The 17,214-nt window shown below is 45.1% G+C and overlaps 2 protein-coding genes across 5 annotated transcripts in view; one reads left to right on the forward strand and one right to left on the reverse strand.

The window, feature by feature from the left end:
• HMGXB3 (HMG-box containing 3) overlaps positions 1-17,214 on the reverse strand; it is a 45,377-nt gene that overhangs the window by 15,554 nt on the left and 12,609 nt on the right. For 3 of the 4 annotated variants that reach the window (XM_045830256.1, XM_045830257.1, XM_045830258.1), the window contains 7 exons: positions 11,192-11,610; positions 9,355-9,530; positions 9,123-9,220; positions 6,967-7,065; positions 5,021-5,170; positions 1,156-1,457; positions 540-667 (listed from right to left, as the gene is read on the reverse strand). In XM_045830256.1, the coding sequence (XP_045686212.1) occupies positions 540-667; positions 1,156-1,457; positions 5,021-5,170; positions 6,967-7,065; positions 9,123-9,220; positions 9,355-9,530; positions 11,192-11,610 (1,372 nt within the window). The remainder of the gene's footprint in view (positions 1-539; positions 668-1,155; positions 1,458-5,020; positions 5,171-6,966; positions 7,066-9,122; positions 9,221-9,354; positions 9,531-11,191; positions 11,611-17,214) is intronic. The other variant, XM_045830255.1, reaches the window with a different exon arrangement.
• On the forward strand, positions 13,760-14,367 carry LOC123807584 (succinate dehydrogenase [ubiquinone] cytochrome b small subunit, mitochondrial-like). Its single transcript, XM_045821554.1, is given in 2 exon segments — positions 13,760-13,770; positions 13,890-14,367. Coding segments are annotated over 2 exon segments (489 nt in total).

Genomic DNA, 17,214 nt, shown 5'->3' on the forward strand with positions numbered 1-17,214 from the left:
GCGGGATTACTACTGATTTTCAGTTTTCTCTTTCTACTTGTCAGCATTTTCCAGTTTTTCTACAATCAAGATGTTATTTTAAAAGTAACTCTGTTTAGCCCGGGCCTGGTGTGGCTCAGCTGGATTGCTGTCCTGTGGACCAAAGGTCACGAGTTTGACTCCCGGTCAGGACACATGCCCAGGCTGTGGGTTTGGTCTCTCACTGGGGTGCATTACGATGCAGCCCAGATCAATGTTTCTCTCTCACACTGATGTCTCTCTCCCTCCCGTCCCCTCTCTCTAATCAACAAGCATGTCCTCAGGTGAGGATTAATAATAAAAATAAACATAAATTAAAAAAGTAACTTTGTTTAAAGACCCCAGATAATCCCCACACTTGAGTGACTGGGGCTGAGATGTCCAGGAGGAAAGACCCTCTCTTCCCCAGAAGCCGCATCCGAAAGAAGGTCCAGTGCTCGCAGGACCGGGGGTCTGAGCCGCAGAGGTTGTTCTCAACCCTGCTTTGGGGGCCCACCGAGAGAAGAAAGGCCGGCACCCACCTGTGTAGATGTCCATGAAGCTATGCAGGGCCAGACAATGGGGATTTAGACACATCTTCACCTGGGCAGTCACCACTTGCAGCCGGTTGGCTGTTAGCAGCCAGCACTCCTGGGGCCCAGCCAGGGAACTAGTACCCAAAACATCACCAACAAAAGCAGAAGGGATATCAACCTCTCAATAATTAATCAACCTCCAGGGCTCAGTGATGAATAGCAAAATTCCCAAGACTTTACCACGGTAGGACAATGATGGTGCAAGAACTTGTGCCCCAAGACTTTCTAGTGTGTGTTCCCACCCAGCTGGACCTGCTCAGTGGAACCATTCCCACATTTAATAACTCAATTTGTTATCCACTTAACCAATCCCACTGAACTCCCAAACCAGCATCATGCTGGGCAGTCCACATGTAAACTAAATCTTAAAGTGGTAACATAATTTTCAGGCATTTTCAATGGAAATAACAGATTACTCATTGTTATTAATTAGCAATTGGAAAAGTAAAGAAAACCTAAGAAAAGCAGAGAATAACAGCTTGAAAGGTGTTTGAAGAAAGTGGCAGTATAGGTCAAGTGTGAAGGGGCAGTTAGGGGCAGAAAATGAGAAAGGGCTGCTTACTTTTGTCCCCCTTTGAACAACGGGCTGCTACAGAGAAGGCACTGCGTGGACGGAGACTCATAATAGTTCGACCAAGAGGTCTGCTCGATGGTGACTGTCTCCTCACTCACGTTGGACAGGATGAGTCGAGAGCTGTTGAGTTCGTGAATCAGGGCGAAGACCTCGGCCAGCTCAGACTCATTCTCAGGAATCTGCAGGACTTTTCGTAGCAGCTGCAACGTGGACTGGCGCTGGATCTCCCTCTGGGCCACGCTCAGCGGCTCTGTGACACTCAGCCCATCGGGGAGCGGTGAGCCTGCCTCCTGGGAAGAAAGTGGATGGATGCATGACCAGGCACCCAGGACATGAAAAGCCAGCCTTGGGGTGTATCATGTGAGTGACAGAGGGATGGGCCTGAGAGGTGGGAGACCTAGGTTCCTAACTAGCTCAGCTAATAACTCACTCACTTTGTGACTGTGACAGGTGCTTTCTCCCTCTGGCACTGAGTTTCTCTATCAAGTAACTGAGAGGACTAGACACACCTCTTAGGAATGGATTCAAGTGTCAGCTCCCACTCACCAGGTAGGGGATTTGGAGGCTAACAGACCTGGGTTTCCGGTCTGGATATGCCACTTAACAACTGTACATGTGTGACCCAAAGCAATTTACTTAATCTTTCTGAGCCTCAATTTCTTCGCCTATGAAATGGAGGACCAAAATACCAGTAATCTCCTAGAGTAGTTGTACAGAGTGAACAAGATATTTTAAGTAAAGCACAGTGCTTGGGGTGCAATAAAAACTCTATGAACGGTAGTTTTGATACATAAACAAATATCTATACTAATTAAAGTATTTATCTTTAATGCTTGTGGGTTCTAGGTAAAGGGGACTTTATATACCATACTAGCCGGAGGCTTCCAGGAACAAGGTTCTGAAATGCTCATTAAAAATAGGTCCTGATTCTCAGGTAGGTCCCTTTTCAATGGAGGCCCCTTGTGCAAATGTAGCCTGAGTTACTCCCTTCGTTGTGCTCCCAGAGCCCATTCCTTTACTGTAGAATTCGCTGTCTCATAGTTGGTAAACCACTGTGCCCCTCTTCAGTGAGCACAGGGTCTCTGCTTATTTACTAAGTCCCAATGCCAGCATGAGGCTGGTGCACACAAATGATGCCAGCTCATAGTTGCTGAACATATACATTGCTCTGCAGAAGTTATGTGCTTAATAACAAGAGGCTTTCTATTAACTCTGCATCCTATCGCAACTCTCGTCTTGCTGTCTCTAATAGTTTGGTGACTTATCTTTCTCCCCACCGCTAGACTGTAAGCTCCTCAAGGGAAGGGGCCATTACCTACTCATCTTTGTATCTTCAACAGCCTGACCCACAGCAGGCATTCAATACATGCTCTCTGGAAGACAGAATGAAGAGCTGAGTGACACTAGAATTGAGTTGCTCTGGGAGGCTGTGTGTTCCCTGTTGTTACTATGGTGAACTGCGGGCTGTGAGATAAGTTGGCAGGAATACTCTCCTTTGGCTCTCAGCCACAGCTGAACGATGGAAAGGAATGAGGACTGTTCCAGCCCTAAGATGCTGCAATCTTAATTATGGCTGCTGAAGACAACTGCATGGGTATTGTATGGCCGCCTGGAGGCTCTGAAGAGCAATGCATGTGAAAATCCCTGGGTTTCTGACCTGTGTTTTATTTTGTGGAAAACTGGAATGACATTTTATTTCTCCTAAAATTAAAGAGATTGGAGGGTAAGGCAATGTCTAAAGAAGAGGGTTCTTGGAGTAGTCAGCTACCAGTGAGCCCAAGACAAAAGAATATAATTAAGAGTGGGATTTGAAATCAATTGACAAGAGGTTCCTGAACAATTCCTGCCCGACCTGAAAAATTAAGTGACCTTATTATCCAAGATCTAGAGACCAACACCCACTTCCATGCTGCAAACAAACAACTATAAAAAGAGAGGGGAATGTCCAGAGTATCTACGCACACAGAATGCACTTCACCCCTTAGTCACTGATCAATACACTGTATTATGTATGAAAGCTCTGGCATTAGAAGGTACAGGGGAAACAGACGCATCTGCCCTGAAGGAGATTATGGTCTCACAGGGAACTAAACGAGGGTAGTCAAGACAGTGTGTGGTTAATACTAGAGAAGAAAGGCAATTAACCACATGGACAACTCAGGAAAAGAGCTCACTGGCAGCAGCGGGTACCAGTGGAGCTACAGCATGTGATGAAAGCTATGGACCCATTCACATGCACTGTCCGGGGTATACAGATGCCTTGGAGCTCGATTCTGCATCTTCTTCAGGGCTCACGGCACTGAGAATGAAATGCCCAGGTCTAATCCACCTTGCTGCCTTGTTTTACTGATGGGAAAACAAAAGCTTCCAGCTCAGAGTCACTCCCAGCCAGGTCTCTCAATTCTGAGAGATCCAGTGTTTTTTCCACTAAGCCATCCACATCCACACACTCTAGGTCAGTCCACTCCCCTTTCTCACGAAGATGATGACCTCAGAATGCCACCCCAAGGACTGAAACAAACCTGGAGACCAGGGATGAGATCCATCTTCTAGAAAGGCCCCTTCCCATATGCAAAGAAACCTTGAAGCCTGACGCAGTTCTGCCCACATCTCAGTCCTATCCACTCTCAAACCCACGAGTCTCCCTCCTCATGTAACCTTGTTCCGGGCCTCTCCCTGACTCAGGGACATTCAGTGGGACCCTGTGACTAGAAGACAAACTGTCCAGTCTAGCTAGCATGAGAGGTCTTCCATGACACGGTCCTGATGTGCCTTTCAAGCCTATTTTCTATACTCCTCTCCATACACCCTCTCCTCGGGCCAGGTGAACACCCATTGACTCCCTGTCTCTTCACTTTTGTTCATGCTTGTCCTCGAGTACAGCATGCCTTCCCCTTCCATCCAAACCCTGCCCACTTCCAAGATCCAGCTTAGATCTAGAGTGTCCAGGCTGCACCTTGGGTCCTGACCGAGTGCCTTCCTTTCCCTGCAAGGCAGGTCAGCTGACATTCCTCTCATTATTCTCATCCTAGTCATTCCACTTGCTGCCTCAAAATGCTGTCATTTTCTGTTCACTTTAAAAACCTCACATGTGAAAATTTAGAGGACCTCTGAAAGCCCATTTTTCCTGTTTCTAATAATAAAACGAGCCCGAAGGAACCAAGTGGAATGTGTTTTACTATCCAAATAGTTGGGTCCAACTTCAGAGAGCAGCTTGCCAAGACTGCTAGAAGTAAAGCTTTGTGATTAGCCAAAAGCTCCACTAGCAATGTGAGAAGCAGTGATCTAATCAACAATCCTGGGGTTGGCATTTTCTATTCACCAGAATACTATGGACAGGTCCTCTACCAGACCTCAAAGCTGAAGGATGTAACCCTTCCATCTCTTCTGAATTCAATTTAAGGCGCGTTACATTCTCTTTGGTAAACGAACTCTCAGTTCACTGGGCTGGACTGGTCTCAGAGATCAAGGTACTATACTGTGCCTTGTGTAATGCACTCCCATATTTTTGTGCACATTATACACGGGATTTTTATACCCATCATTTTATCCATGGCACATAATAATTATACCCATGTAATGCGCATCCTTATTTTTCCCTCAAAAATTTGGGCAAAAAATGTGCATTATACATGGTGAAATATGGCATCTGGTCAACCCCCTCACCCAGGCAATGATGCTAAGGAGGTGCAGATAGAAGGCGGCACTGGACCAGGTTCAGAAACTACAACCTGGCTCCAGTTTCAGTGCTCTACCGACTGTCATACTAAGAAATCCTTCTACTTCTATTAACACAGGTTCACTAACAGAGCCTGACCCAAGGCCAATGGGTGTGTTTGGGGAAAGAACTTACAAGAGCCTTGGTGGTTTTCTCAGTTCGGTCTTTGGCAAGGTTGAAACCACAGCTGGGACAAATCCGTGGTTTATGGCGGTTGGTGTAGACATAGCTACAAGACGGATTCTTGCACTTTCCCCGGCCTCTTGAGGTAGCCAGGCCCAAGTCCTAAAAAAGTAATACCAATGTTCAATTCTTCAAAAGTTGAAGTATACCTGGACAGAGCCAAGAACCAGCTATCAATAAATCAAAAAAGAAGGCGGTAAATGCAAAACCTTATTTAGACTAACTTCCAAAGAACCTTGAATCAAGACCCATTTCCTACAGTTACCCCCTTTAATCCTACCACAGCCTGTGTAATTTTGGCAAGCCCTTCCCCACCTGTGAAACAAGTGTCAAAGGTCAGGGATTCAAATGCCTCCAAGGGGTCAGGCCACTGGCAGAATAAAGCAGGCCTATTCAAATGAAAAGTGCCAAGACACTGTGGTGAACTAAAGACTTCAAGTCCTGCCTAAACACAAATTGTAACCTCTGAAGTATAAGCTGAAAGCTCTGGTATTTACTGTCCTATGACAAGCTATTGTCTGATCAGCCAAAGAGAGGATCCTGGGCAGTTTCTAACAGACAGTAGTCCTGTAGCATTCTATAGCCAAAGGGAGGGGGTTGTGAGAACATGCTCGCATGCAGAAGGTAGTAACTAAGTCTTTGAAAAAAGAAACCTGATCAGATCTCAGGATGAGAGACACATTCTCTTTAAGGATCAGGCCACACTGGGTACTAACCCACCATCCTGTGCTGTGTTGTTCACTCTGAATCCCCAGAACAAGGCCTGGCACAGAGTAGGGGCTCAATAAATGTGTGTGTGTGTGTGTAAATAAATTACTGCCTTTATCAGATAAGAATCTCTAAAAATCCAGCTGTTGCCTGGCTGGTATGGCTCAGTGGATTGAGCACTGGCCTGCAAACCGAAAGGTCCTGAGTTCAATTTCCAGTCAGGGCATGTGCCTGGGTGGTGAGCCAGGTCCCCAGTCAGGGGCACATGAAAGGCAACTGATCAATGTTCTCTCACATATCGATGTTTCCCTCTTCTCTCTCCTTTCCTCTCTCTCTGAAAATAGAATCTTTAAAAAAGTAAAATAAAATAATAACCTTCTTGCTCTCTCAAAATCTAGGCATCTTACTCAGCTCAGCCAGAGAACCTGTCAAAAGGTATCTGGCTGGTTGATACCTTACAGATCAACAAAATTAGAGAATGTTAGAGCAGGAGAAGCCCCAACACGGTATCTAAACCAAAGCAGCATGCTACAGACAATAAAAACTGAGCAGCAGAGAAGGAAAGAGCCTTGTCCAAGGTCACAGAGCCAGATCCACTTTTGGACTAGGGTTTTTTTGACATCTAGAGTTTATTCCACTGCTCCATAATGCTTGCCCTTCAAAAGGATGATCCCAGAGTCACACATTTGGTTACTGGACAGTTAATATGTGTTATATTAAAAACAAAAGACAGGAAGAGGGAAAATCTTCCTGGGAAATGCCAGGCTAAACAAGGTAAGTTGCTTTACTAAAGTACTTCTCAAACCTTTTACGAAACTAGTATTTAATGTGACTCTGTTTTGGGGAGGAAAAATACAACATTTCCCAAACTTGTCTACGGAACACACCTTTGAAGCTAAAAGGTCCAAACACTATTGAATGCTAAAGCTGGACTGGATTCTCCTCTCCAACTACTTTTAGTAAAAATGTCCTGATCTCAGCTTTATAGATTTCTCCTGGGGAAAAAATAACTCCAGCTGATTGACCTAGTAGCTATCATTTATATTAGTGGTGAGATCTTCACATCAGTGATGTACTCCTGACCCTATTTCACTCCTAACTGCCACTCCCCACCCACTGCAGACTCCTACTCGCCCTCAACCACGAAAGCCCACCACCTCTGTGTCAACCCATCACCGGGCTGCACTTACCAGTGTGACAGTGCAGCTGTACTTATATGGAGGGAACATATCAGGCTTGACCTCGACAACTTTCAACTGTGACGTCTTGTTGGCCGAGCCATTTGGGAGCTGTGGATCAGAAGAAATTATTTAGTGTGTTTAACCCTCAAACTCTTGGGGTCCTGTGTTTGGAAACAGCTTGAGAAAACGGCTGCCCAGGGAATTTGCACGGCCATGCTCCAGGTGAGGCCCCCAGGAAGCCAGTCGGCAGTCGGCAGCCCACCAGAGGTGCAGTGTCGCTTTTTCCAGTTCATGGGTTGCCACACCTTTCTGTGCAGCTCCTGACACTGCATATTAGAAATACTGCAAGTCAGATTTACAACTACTACCAAGTGAGAAAAGCACATAATGGCGATACACACAGACATGTGGCCGAACAATGCTGGCACAGAAAGAGGTCGGAAAGATTATTCACTAAGATGCTCCGCAGTGCGGGCAGGTCATGACTGTTTCCCCTTTTACCACTACCTATAAAATTTCAAATATTCTATACAGGATGTAGATATTAGTTATATAAATTAAAGAAGAAAAGATGGTAACAGCATTCTAAAATTATCCTGTAATACCAAATTTAAGTTGATTTACAAAAATATATGATTTCATGTACCTAACAGGTTTAAGACTAGCAAAAGGGCGTATTTTAACACATACTCATTTTTAAACCGAAGAAAACCACAGAGGAGACTGGAGTTTTCACAAGTACGGGGCACAGTGTCCGGGCCGGGAACCCACAGAGAAGTGGTGCACTCGGCGCTGACACAACATCTGGGTGACAAGCAGACCAGCCTTCAGAGTGAAAGCTGGCTCGCACTCTTGCTGTGGCAAATTTAGAACTGTCAATCAAAGGAAATGACCTGCAGTACTGCATGTGGCAAGGGATATTCAGACCAATTTTCCTGTTCCAATTTGGTCCATGACAGGGTTTCCAAACTACAAGCCGCAATCCACTGAGGGGTCATGAAATTAATTTAACAGGCTGAAACAAGTACTTTGAAAAAAGAAATGGAAAACACCCAAAGTGACTGCAGACAATAAGGGCGCTGCCTCATTAAATTGTGAGTGTGTAGCTGTATGTGCATGTTTACTGGGCTGTGATAGAAAAATGTGTTTCCTATTAAGGGTCTTGGTCAAATAAAGAAAGCAGTCTAGGAAACAATGCTAATTTAGGAAATTTTGATTGTAAGTATTCTAGTCACATATGGCAAAAGAACTAAAAAAAAAATCTAAGAATAAATGTGCTTGAGTACATGGAATTTTGACATCTTGGAAATCTTAAATAGCTATATCCTTAAATTGAACCAATACGTGGAGTGCCATGTTTATTTTGTTTAAAAAATCAGATTAAAATGCACACACACACACACACACACACACACACACACACAAATGCTAGAAAGGACTTGAAGGCTCAATGAGCACATACCAAACTGTTAACAGTTGTTAGTTCTTGGGCAGTAGGATCATAAGGAACTCATTTCTTTCTGCCTTACCTGAATTTTCTGTATTTTTTAGAACAAGCATGCATTTATTTTTTGTTAAAGGAGGCTAAAGAGACACGACAACTAAACAATCTCTAATCTCAGACTGGACTCTATGCTGGAGCGGGAAACGCTATAAAGAACATAACTGGGTGAAACGGACAGACCTGGAATACAAACGGGACCAGGGTTTCAGGAACAGAAGACCCCTCTTCTTAGGAAGCACACACCAAAGCATTAAGAAGCAAAAGGCCGTGTAGCCTTGACTTACGTGTATTTTATACACATACACATACATAGATGGGGAGGACACACATGAGCACATTCTAAAGCAAAGTGGACTAATATGTTGACAACAGGTGACACTGGGTAATGAGCAGACGGGTGCTCATTGTTTTTGCTAATTTTTACTCTTGCAACTGTTTTTCTAAGTTTTAAATTATTTCTAAATAGTTTTTAAATGTGCATTGATTTTACAGTAAGAAAATTAATTAATTAAAAAAGACAATGAATTCATGCTAAATGTCCCCCCGAGGTCCACCAAGTGTAAGAACAAGGGTCTGCTTTCTGCCTGTGGCTTTGGGACACTCATGGAGCCCCTGTGCTTGGAGCCGACGGCTCCTCCTTGGGGAAGGGGAGGCGCCTTACCTTCACCTCTCCAGTGTGGGGTGGCTGTTGGACGGGCTGGCCCAGCTGCTTCAGCGTGCTTGGCTTCAGGCCACAGGTCCTCACAGAGGAAGTCTTATCTGGGACAACCAGGAGCCAAACTGGTAACTTAAGTGCATTCAGTCTCCCCGAGTCTCTCATCTCTACTCACAAGCCCCCATTCCTGTCCCCTTCCCATTAGACAGCCCCTCCTCTGGTCTGTCCTAGTCCTTACCGCTCAGGGGAAAGGCCTGCCTGGCCCTGGGCAGTCCCACACCACTGCCTCGGCCCACATTGGCGGGGGCCGGGAGGATCGCTCTCATGGGTCTTGCCGCAGCCAGTAATGACGGCTTGCCCCGTGCTCTGCTTTTAATCTCTGGGGCTCTGGGACCAGGGGTGAGCAGGTCAAGTCTGGAAAAAACAAACAAACAAACAAAACCAAGAAGGGATAAATTCAGGACCAAGAGGAAGAAAAAGTGCAATCTCTAAACGGCACTTTACTGGAGAGACCATGTAGTGGTTAGACTGTCAGGCTTTAGACAGATGGGGTTCATCTAAAACCTTTAAGTAGCTGTGTGGCCCTGGGCAAGTGGTTTCGCTTTTCTGATAACCTCAAGTTCCTGATATACAAAATGGGACAGAAATTACATATACTTCATAGGGTCATTATGCAGATAAGAAAATGCAAAACTGCCTACAGAGAGCAATGCCAGTGGTATAACATCAAATCTGCCTCTAATTAGAGCACATATTTAAAGTGTGTCGGTCTCCAACATAAGAGTGGGTAAGACGCCCGAGAGAACAGCCTGCTTTTTCACCTTTGCAGCTCCCACGTGGAACAGAGCCTGCACACAGGAGGCCTGTGCACACGGTGCTGAGGTGGCTCGCTTGCCCAAACGGAAGGTGTCAAGTACACAGCTTCATTCTCCAAGGATGCAGAACCATCCTAAAGTATATTGTTAAAAACACATCTACATATAACAATACACACATATTTCAATATGCTTAAACTCATCTCTACAAACAGGATGTGGAGAACGTGGACTGCTTCTGGGAAATGGAAATGGGCGACTGAAGAAGGGGCCAGAAGGGAGATTCTTTCAGTGTACATTCCTTACACCTTTTGAGCGTTAACCACGTGAATTATGTGTCCCACTCAATGATAAAAAAATTTTAAATTATAATAATAAAGCAGAATTTCTAAAAATTGTCAGTATTAACATTAAGAGTTCGAAAATCCTTTGTCAAGGGGACTGTACTGGGCTTTGTAGGCTACATAGCAGCAGCCCTGGCCTCCGCCCACTAGGTGCCAGTAGTAAGCCCCACCCCCACCCAGTTGTAACAACCACAGTGCCTTGGGATATTGCAACAATGTTCCCTGCAGGCAACATTGTTCCCACTGTGACATAAACAAGCATGCACCATCAGTTGTAAGACCACAACTACCTCTGGGAAAGAGCTACTGGAGAATCAGTTAAGCCTTGAAGGAGGGAAAAAAATTTGCTCACACTTCATGGACCTCCTCCTACCTGCAAGGCACACAATCTTTTTCAGTCTGTGTGGTCAGCCAATGATGAATAAGACTGTTTTCAATACCCAACTCAAGATTTTTCAGAGGAGACAAGAGGCATGAAGTGCCTATGCCCAAGGTCAAATGGAAGCTAGGGACAGAGTCACAAACAGAACTGAATTCTTTGACCACCACGACAGGAATCTTTCTATATGGTGCCATAATCGAACTTCTGTTTCCAAATCTAGTTATCAGGATTGAACAATAGGTTATCATATGGCCCCCAGCCTGCTCCAGCAAAACCTTGATAACTGCTTTATTGAGACTTACAGGAAGAGATGTATGAGGAAGCTAACAGCAGGACATGGACAGCAGAGCATGGGGGAGGAAGGTAAACCATTCCGTCTCTAGGCCTTGGTCTCTCTAGCTCTAAAACAGGAGCCATTAATGGCTCGGCGGCCTCCCAGGAATGCTGTAAGCACATGGGACAAAACACACACAAGGCATTTCCCAAGCTGCTATTCTAAATGGAATGCTGTAATGTATAAACCCATTAGTTTACCCTGTAGGTTTTTTAGGAGCAGGGAGTGAACTGGAGGTGCTGGTCCCCTCGGCTGGTGGTGGGTTGTCTGGGCTAGGACTGTCATTCTCAGTTGTCCTCAGAGAGACCTCAGGGTGCACACCACTCTTGACCACTGGCATCTTGGTGACTGCTGTACCATGATTCCCAGGAGACTCCTTGACCAAAACATGGGCATCTGAGATGACCACTTCTTCCCATTCATTCTCCTCACCCACTTCTCTTGGAGAAGCTACACTTAAGAGCTGGCTTACAGCTTCCGAGTTCTCCAGGGTCAGTTTGGAGGTGTTTTCCTTAGAGGAGTTTTGCTCAGTGATGGCAGGCTGCTGATTTCTTTTAACCACACAGCCTTTGGAGGAGACACCAGAAGCCAATTCCACTTTGACTTTGGCTGGCTTTTCCTAGAAAAAATAAAAATACCTTGTATGCACATGGCATTTTACAACTGACAATACATTCACAAACATTCTCTCATTTGATCCGCATAACAGTAACGTATGGCCCAGAGAGAAGGAAGCCCAGGCCCAGAGAGAGGAAGAGGCTGACGTAAGGTCCCAAGTAGAAAACTGGCCTGAGCCTCAGTCTGCTGACTCCGGGTCCCTTCCATGACAGTGTTCAACGCCTGAGTTAGGATAAAGCTGTTCTCCTCTTAACCAGCTTCTTACTGGCATACCTCTTCAGGTTTCAGCAAGTAAACTCTGGCATTTTTTACCTTGACCTTTGATTGTTCAAAGCCTACTTCTATGTCTAGAAAGAGGCTGGCATGCTGCCATACTGGGCCTAGATGTCCTCAACTGCTTATCTTGGTGGTCCCTTTATGAGATTCAGCTAATCCCAATGTGGTCACAGTCTCACAGGGACAGACTCAAGCTTTGGACTCTCTGGGGGAAGAGTCTACCTTCTGCCCCAGATTCTTTCAGGAGAGTCATAAAGCTGACTTGCACATTCGCCACAAACTTCCCCCGGGTCAGTTTAATTCATGCATGTTAGTTATATGCTAGAAAATACTCAAAATCACTAAAAATACCAGCTGCTATCTCAGATAGACCTATTTTTAAAAATTCCTTGGTGCTTTAGCTTTTATCCAATCAGCATATATACACACATGTGTATACAATGAGGGGCAAAGTGAGTTCACAGTTGTTTGTATGGAAAAGAACACAATTAGTAAATAATATTACAAGAATAAATTGTTTTTCACATACACTGTAAACCTACTTTTGCCCCACCCTATACTTACATACATACACACACCTTAAACATTTTTGAATAATGGCTGTCTCCAGGAAAGGTCTCCGAAAGGTTTTCGCTTTCATGTGTATGGTGAAAGGTAGTATGAACTCGGAGACATAAAACATAAAAGCTGGATTCTGTCTAGGCTCAGCTTCACTCCTAATTACCTACGTGACCCAAGGCAAGCTTCCTCTGAACCCTCGTCTCCCCATTATAAATAAGAGCTGGCCTCTCAGTGTTTGTCCACAGCAGCAAGACAGCCTTCCATCCAGGTGACCCAAGCCCCTGCTGCCCCACTAGCATCTGTGGCTGTCATTCAATTTCATTACCATCTTCCAGTCACTGACTACCAAAAGCCCCTCACCTTTCCAAAGCTCCCCAGGCAGCATGCAGTCTCTAGTTAAGAACCATTACAGCTGACCTTTAAGAAATCTCCATAAAGCATTCCCAGACTCTAACACCCACCAGCCCATGAGGACAAGTAAAAACACGGGAAAATTCCGAGGAAGCCGCACAGGGCTTCTGACTACTAAAGAGGAAAACGTCAGCAGAAGAACAGGACACAAGTTAAGCTAAACCTCTGAGATGAGATCTTTGAGCAAAATGCTGCCCACTTAAGGAGGCTATTTTAAAACAAAAATCCTTTGCAGGAGGACTAGATAATTTAAGCGATAAGAGCAAAAAATTCTCGCCGGTGAACTCACATTTCCTTGACTCAGCCTACCGTTTTTAGATGTCACCTTTCTCTCAAGATGAAGGCACACACCACCAGGTGCCCGCTCAGAGACCTCCCTCGCGCCCATCGGAGCGCCCCCAGGAGTGAGGCCCCACGGTACGGGGCCTTCTACACCACCCTTTGTTCCTCCAGCTCAGCAGGAGCCGTGCCGCCTGCTCTGGGGCCAATTTTAGCCAGTGTGAGCTCCAGAGCAATACGAGAAAAGGTGAGTCACTTCCCGGCTGGCATGAACACATTTGGAGCTTTTAGAAACTATTTACACTTGCTTCAAAAATCAGAACTAAAAAAATCTTAGCAATGCTTGAAAAGTGGTTCAGTGGAAAAGGCGCTGGCGTAATTAGTGAACTTAAAAAGTCACTTCCCTTGAATCTATTTTTACTCAGCTGGAAACCTGGAGTTGAACTGGCTGATAAATAAAGTCACTTTTATCTCTAAAATTCTAAGCACATTAATGCTAAAATGTTACTCTTCTTCTCATACTCACTCTGTTCTTATGAGATTTAGAAATCGTAGAATCTACTCTTTACATAGCCATTCTTGCAAAAACCTTTGGGGAAAAAAATCTGACTTAGCACGTCATGATGGGGGACAAGTAGCTAAAACAAATACTGTTTTCACGTTGTGAGTTTGACTTGAGAAAGAGAACCATGGCTCAAAAGTTACTTCGATCATCCCATCCCGGGTTGCTGGACGACCGTGAGCCTTGAGGAGCAAAACGGCAAGTATCTGGAGGCCAGGTGTCCTCTGCGGTGCCCGAGGAGGCTGAGCTCTCCTCCTCCGCACCCCAGTGGTCAGGCCTGCTGGAATCTCGGCACTTCTCCAGGACCAGCCTACACCAGGACGGTGTGGGACACAGCACATTCACCTGTCACCCAGCCACCATTCTGGTTCCAAGGCTGCGTCTCTGCACTGCAGTGCTGAGAGGACTGTCAGTGTTTCGTTCCTGGGCGTAGGCCCAGTGGCTTGTTTGAATCCTTCCTCTACAATGGACGACTCCCTGGCTGCAGTCCTCACTTTCCATGGTCACCAGGGCCTTGCACAAGCTGTCACTATGTTCGGATGGATGCACTGCAAAGCTGCCAAGGCAGGCCTCTTGGCACTCCTGGCTTCCACCTTTGCTGGGCTTCGTTGCATCAGCTATCACGATGTGGGTGTCTGCAAGGCGGGGGCCGTGCTGTGGAAGCGCTGACCTTTTTTGACTCACTACCTTGAGAACTAACTGTGCACCTCACTGCCTCTGCTCTGCCACACCATTCACCTCACAATCAGGGAGTAAGTCCGTGGGCGAGATAAAGCCCTTCTAATCACCTGGTTAGTTTGGGAATTTTTATCTATGAGGCAAAGGTCTAAGAGGAATTGTATCCAAGAAATTGTGAGACTGAGCTCCATGGTGTGGGGAGTCGCTGAGGCTGTCTTCCAGCTTCCCACAAGACTCACAGTGCAACTGAACATTATCCATGAGCCTTTCCATTTTAACTTATCAAACTCTTAAAGGGAACTGTGCTTTATTACTATCAATACCTGGTCAAACTTCTTCATCTGCCGTGGGATGATGGAGAAAGGGAAAACCATTAATTCATGAGCAAAGACGATAGGAAGTTGGGCAGCACTTCATGTTTGAAAACCTCCCCCCTTGTTCAGCTGGTACCAGTCCCTGATGGTGAGAACCTTTAAAGTTAGCGAGTGCTGGTGTTTCACGTTACTGATCTTTACATTCTGGGAAAAAGGGCCTGGAGAGCTTCTGAATGCAGAAAAGTTCCATGTGGCGGAAAGGCCCCTCCTATCAAAATGTTACCAATTCTAAACGGAGACGTAATCCTCAAATGTGTTCATTTCGTGTGTCCTGAAATGTCCACAAGTACAAAGCTTTAAGCAATAAATTGTTTTTCCACTGTGAGATTCTCTAGTGTGAAATATGTTATGAAAATAAAGTTTAAAAAAGTAATTTCGATCAAAGGCGGGGAAAAAAGACATAAAACAAAAAAGAAAAGAAAGCCAAAGTAAAACATAATCTGAAAGACGTCCAGGCCGCAGGGTCAGTAAGACTCTGCCTGGACAAGCACAGGGAACGAGGCCGACAGACGGACCTGCTGTGCAGGGGTGAAGACGGGGGCGGGGGGGAGGGGGGGGCGAGGGGGGTTCTGACCACCATCCCGTTTAATCCCCCACTGCACTGCAGCTGGGGAGCACATGTAGGGGAGAATAATCAGGGTGGAAATGAAGGGAATGGCCTCAGAGGCACATCAGAGAAACCTGACAAAACCCCGAGGGACACTAGCACTAGCTCCTTCCTGCCCCTCCAAGTGACCACCGTTAACAGCTATAATGGAGACGGTAGTTATGCTGCTGCTAGGAATGACAGAGGCGAGGCCTCGCCGAGGACTGAATACATGCCAGGGATGTGTCATCCGCTTTACACAAGTCATCTCACTTGACCCCGGCAACAACCCCAAAGATTTTGGTACTATTGTTAACTTCCACTCACAAATGAGAAGAAATCTAAATCAAGAATAGAGACATAAAATGACTGGCTGAAGATTACCTAGATAAAATCTTGGGAAGCAGGAGTCTGAAGTGAGGAAGCTAACTCCAGAACTGTGTTCCTAACTGTCATCCTATTCCATCTCCAGGAGCGGGTCCTACCTGAACTCCAACACTCGGCCAGAGGGCACAAATAGTCATCCCAATTTCTCACAGAGCTGTTCTGTGGAAACTGCCCCAGGGAGACTGGTTAAGAATACTGCTATGTAAGTTTCTGGGCCCTTACAAACACGATCCTAGCCTAACTTATTTCCACAAAAACAATGCCCTCTTTCCTTTTCTAGCTACTCAAATTCTACTGATCTTTCAAGACCATCTCCTCTATAAAACCATCCCTGACTATTCTAGTCTTTTTGGCCCTGAATAGTTCATAGACTAAAATAAAAAAAATATGACAAATAAGTATAATTTACACAGTAAATGCCAAGCACAATGAATGCCAAGCATAGAACAGGTAACAAAATACATACATTGAACTGGACTTCACAGAGGCATAGCTCTAACACTCATTTATTTACTGAGCATCAATTATTTAGAGAGACAGAGGCATACATTTGGAAAGTTAGACTATGAAAGATCCTGACTATTAGGTTAAGAACCTCCACTTTTAAAAGGAGCCTAGGAGACTGACAAGACTTTGAGCTAAGGAGTGAGAAGATGGAGCTATACATCTGAATAACAAAGCAGTCAGTGTAAAGGATGAACTGTTAAAACTTTAACCCTAATAGGAAGCAAATAAATTAACATGGTATAGTCATCAATGGGAAATGATAAAGCAGTTACAGATAATGTTTTTGAAGAATATTTAATGGCATGATATGTTAAATGGAAAAAGGCAAGAAATACCCCTAGCTGGTATGGTTCAGTGGACTGAGCACCTGCCTGTGAACTGCAAGATCGCCGGTTCAATTCTCAGTCAGGGAACACGCCTGGGTTGCGGGCCAAGGCAACCAGTCGATGAATCTCTCACACATCAGTGTTTCTCTCCCTCTCTCCCTCCCTCCCTTCCCATCTCTCTAAAAATAAATAAATAAATAAAATCTTAAAAAAAAAAAAAGAAAAAAAGCAAGATACAGAACTTGGAGATTCACAGAAGACCAAAATGTTAACTAATAATGGCTTTCTTTGGATGATGTTAAGATTACGGGTAACATTTTATTCTTTTTTAAATAGTCTACAATGAAACTGACTTACTTGTATGGTCAGAAAGTAAAAGTAAATACTAATTTTTAAAGTTCTTTTTTAAAGAAGGTTTTATTTATTTTCGGAGAGGAAGGGAGGGAGAAAGAGAGGGAGAGAACCACCAATGCGTGGTTGCCTCTCACACACCCCCTACTGGGGATCTGCCCTGCAACCAAGGCATGTGTCCTGACTGGAAATCGAACCAGTGACCCCTTGCTTCACAGTCCGACACTCAATCCACTGAGCCACGCCAGCCAGGGCTAAGGTTATCTATTCTTAAGGAAAACCTGGTTTGTGGACTTCCAAAGCAGCT

This window comes from Phyllostomus hastatus, unplaced genomic scaffold, assembly GCF_019186645.2.
Source record: "Phyllostomus hastatus isolate PE091 unplaced genomic scaffold, TTU_PhHast_1.1 phas_contig_150, whole genome shotgun sequence".
NCBI classification, from domain to species: domain Eukaryota; kingdom Metazoa; phylum Chordata; class Mammalia; order Chiroptera; family Phyllostomidae; genus Phyllostomus; species Phyllostomus hastatus.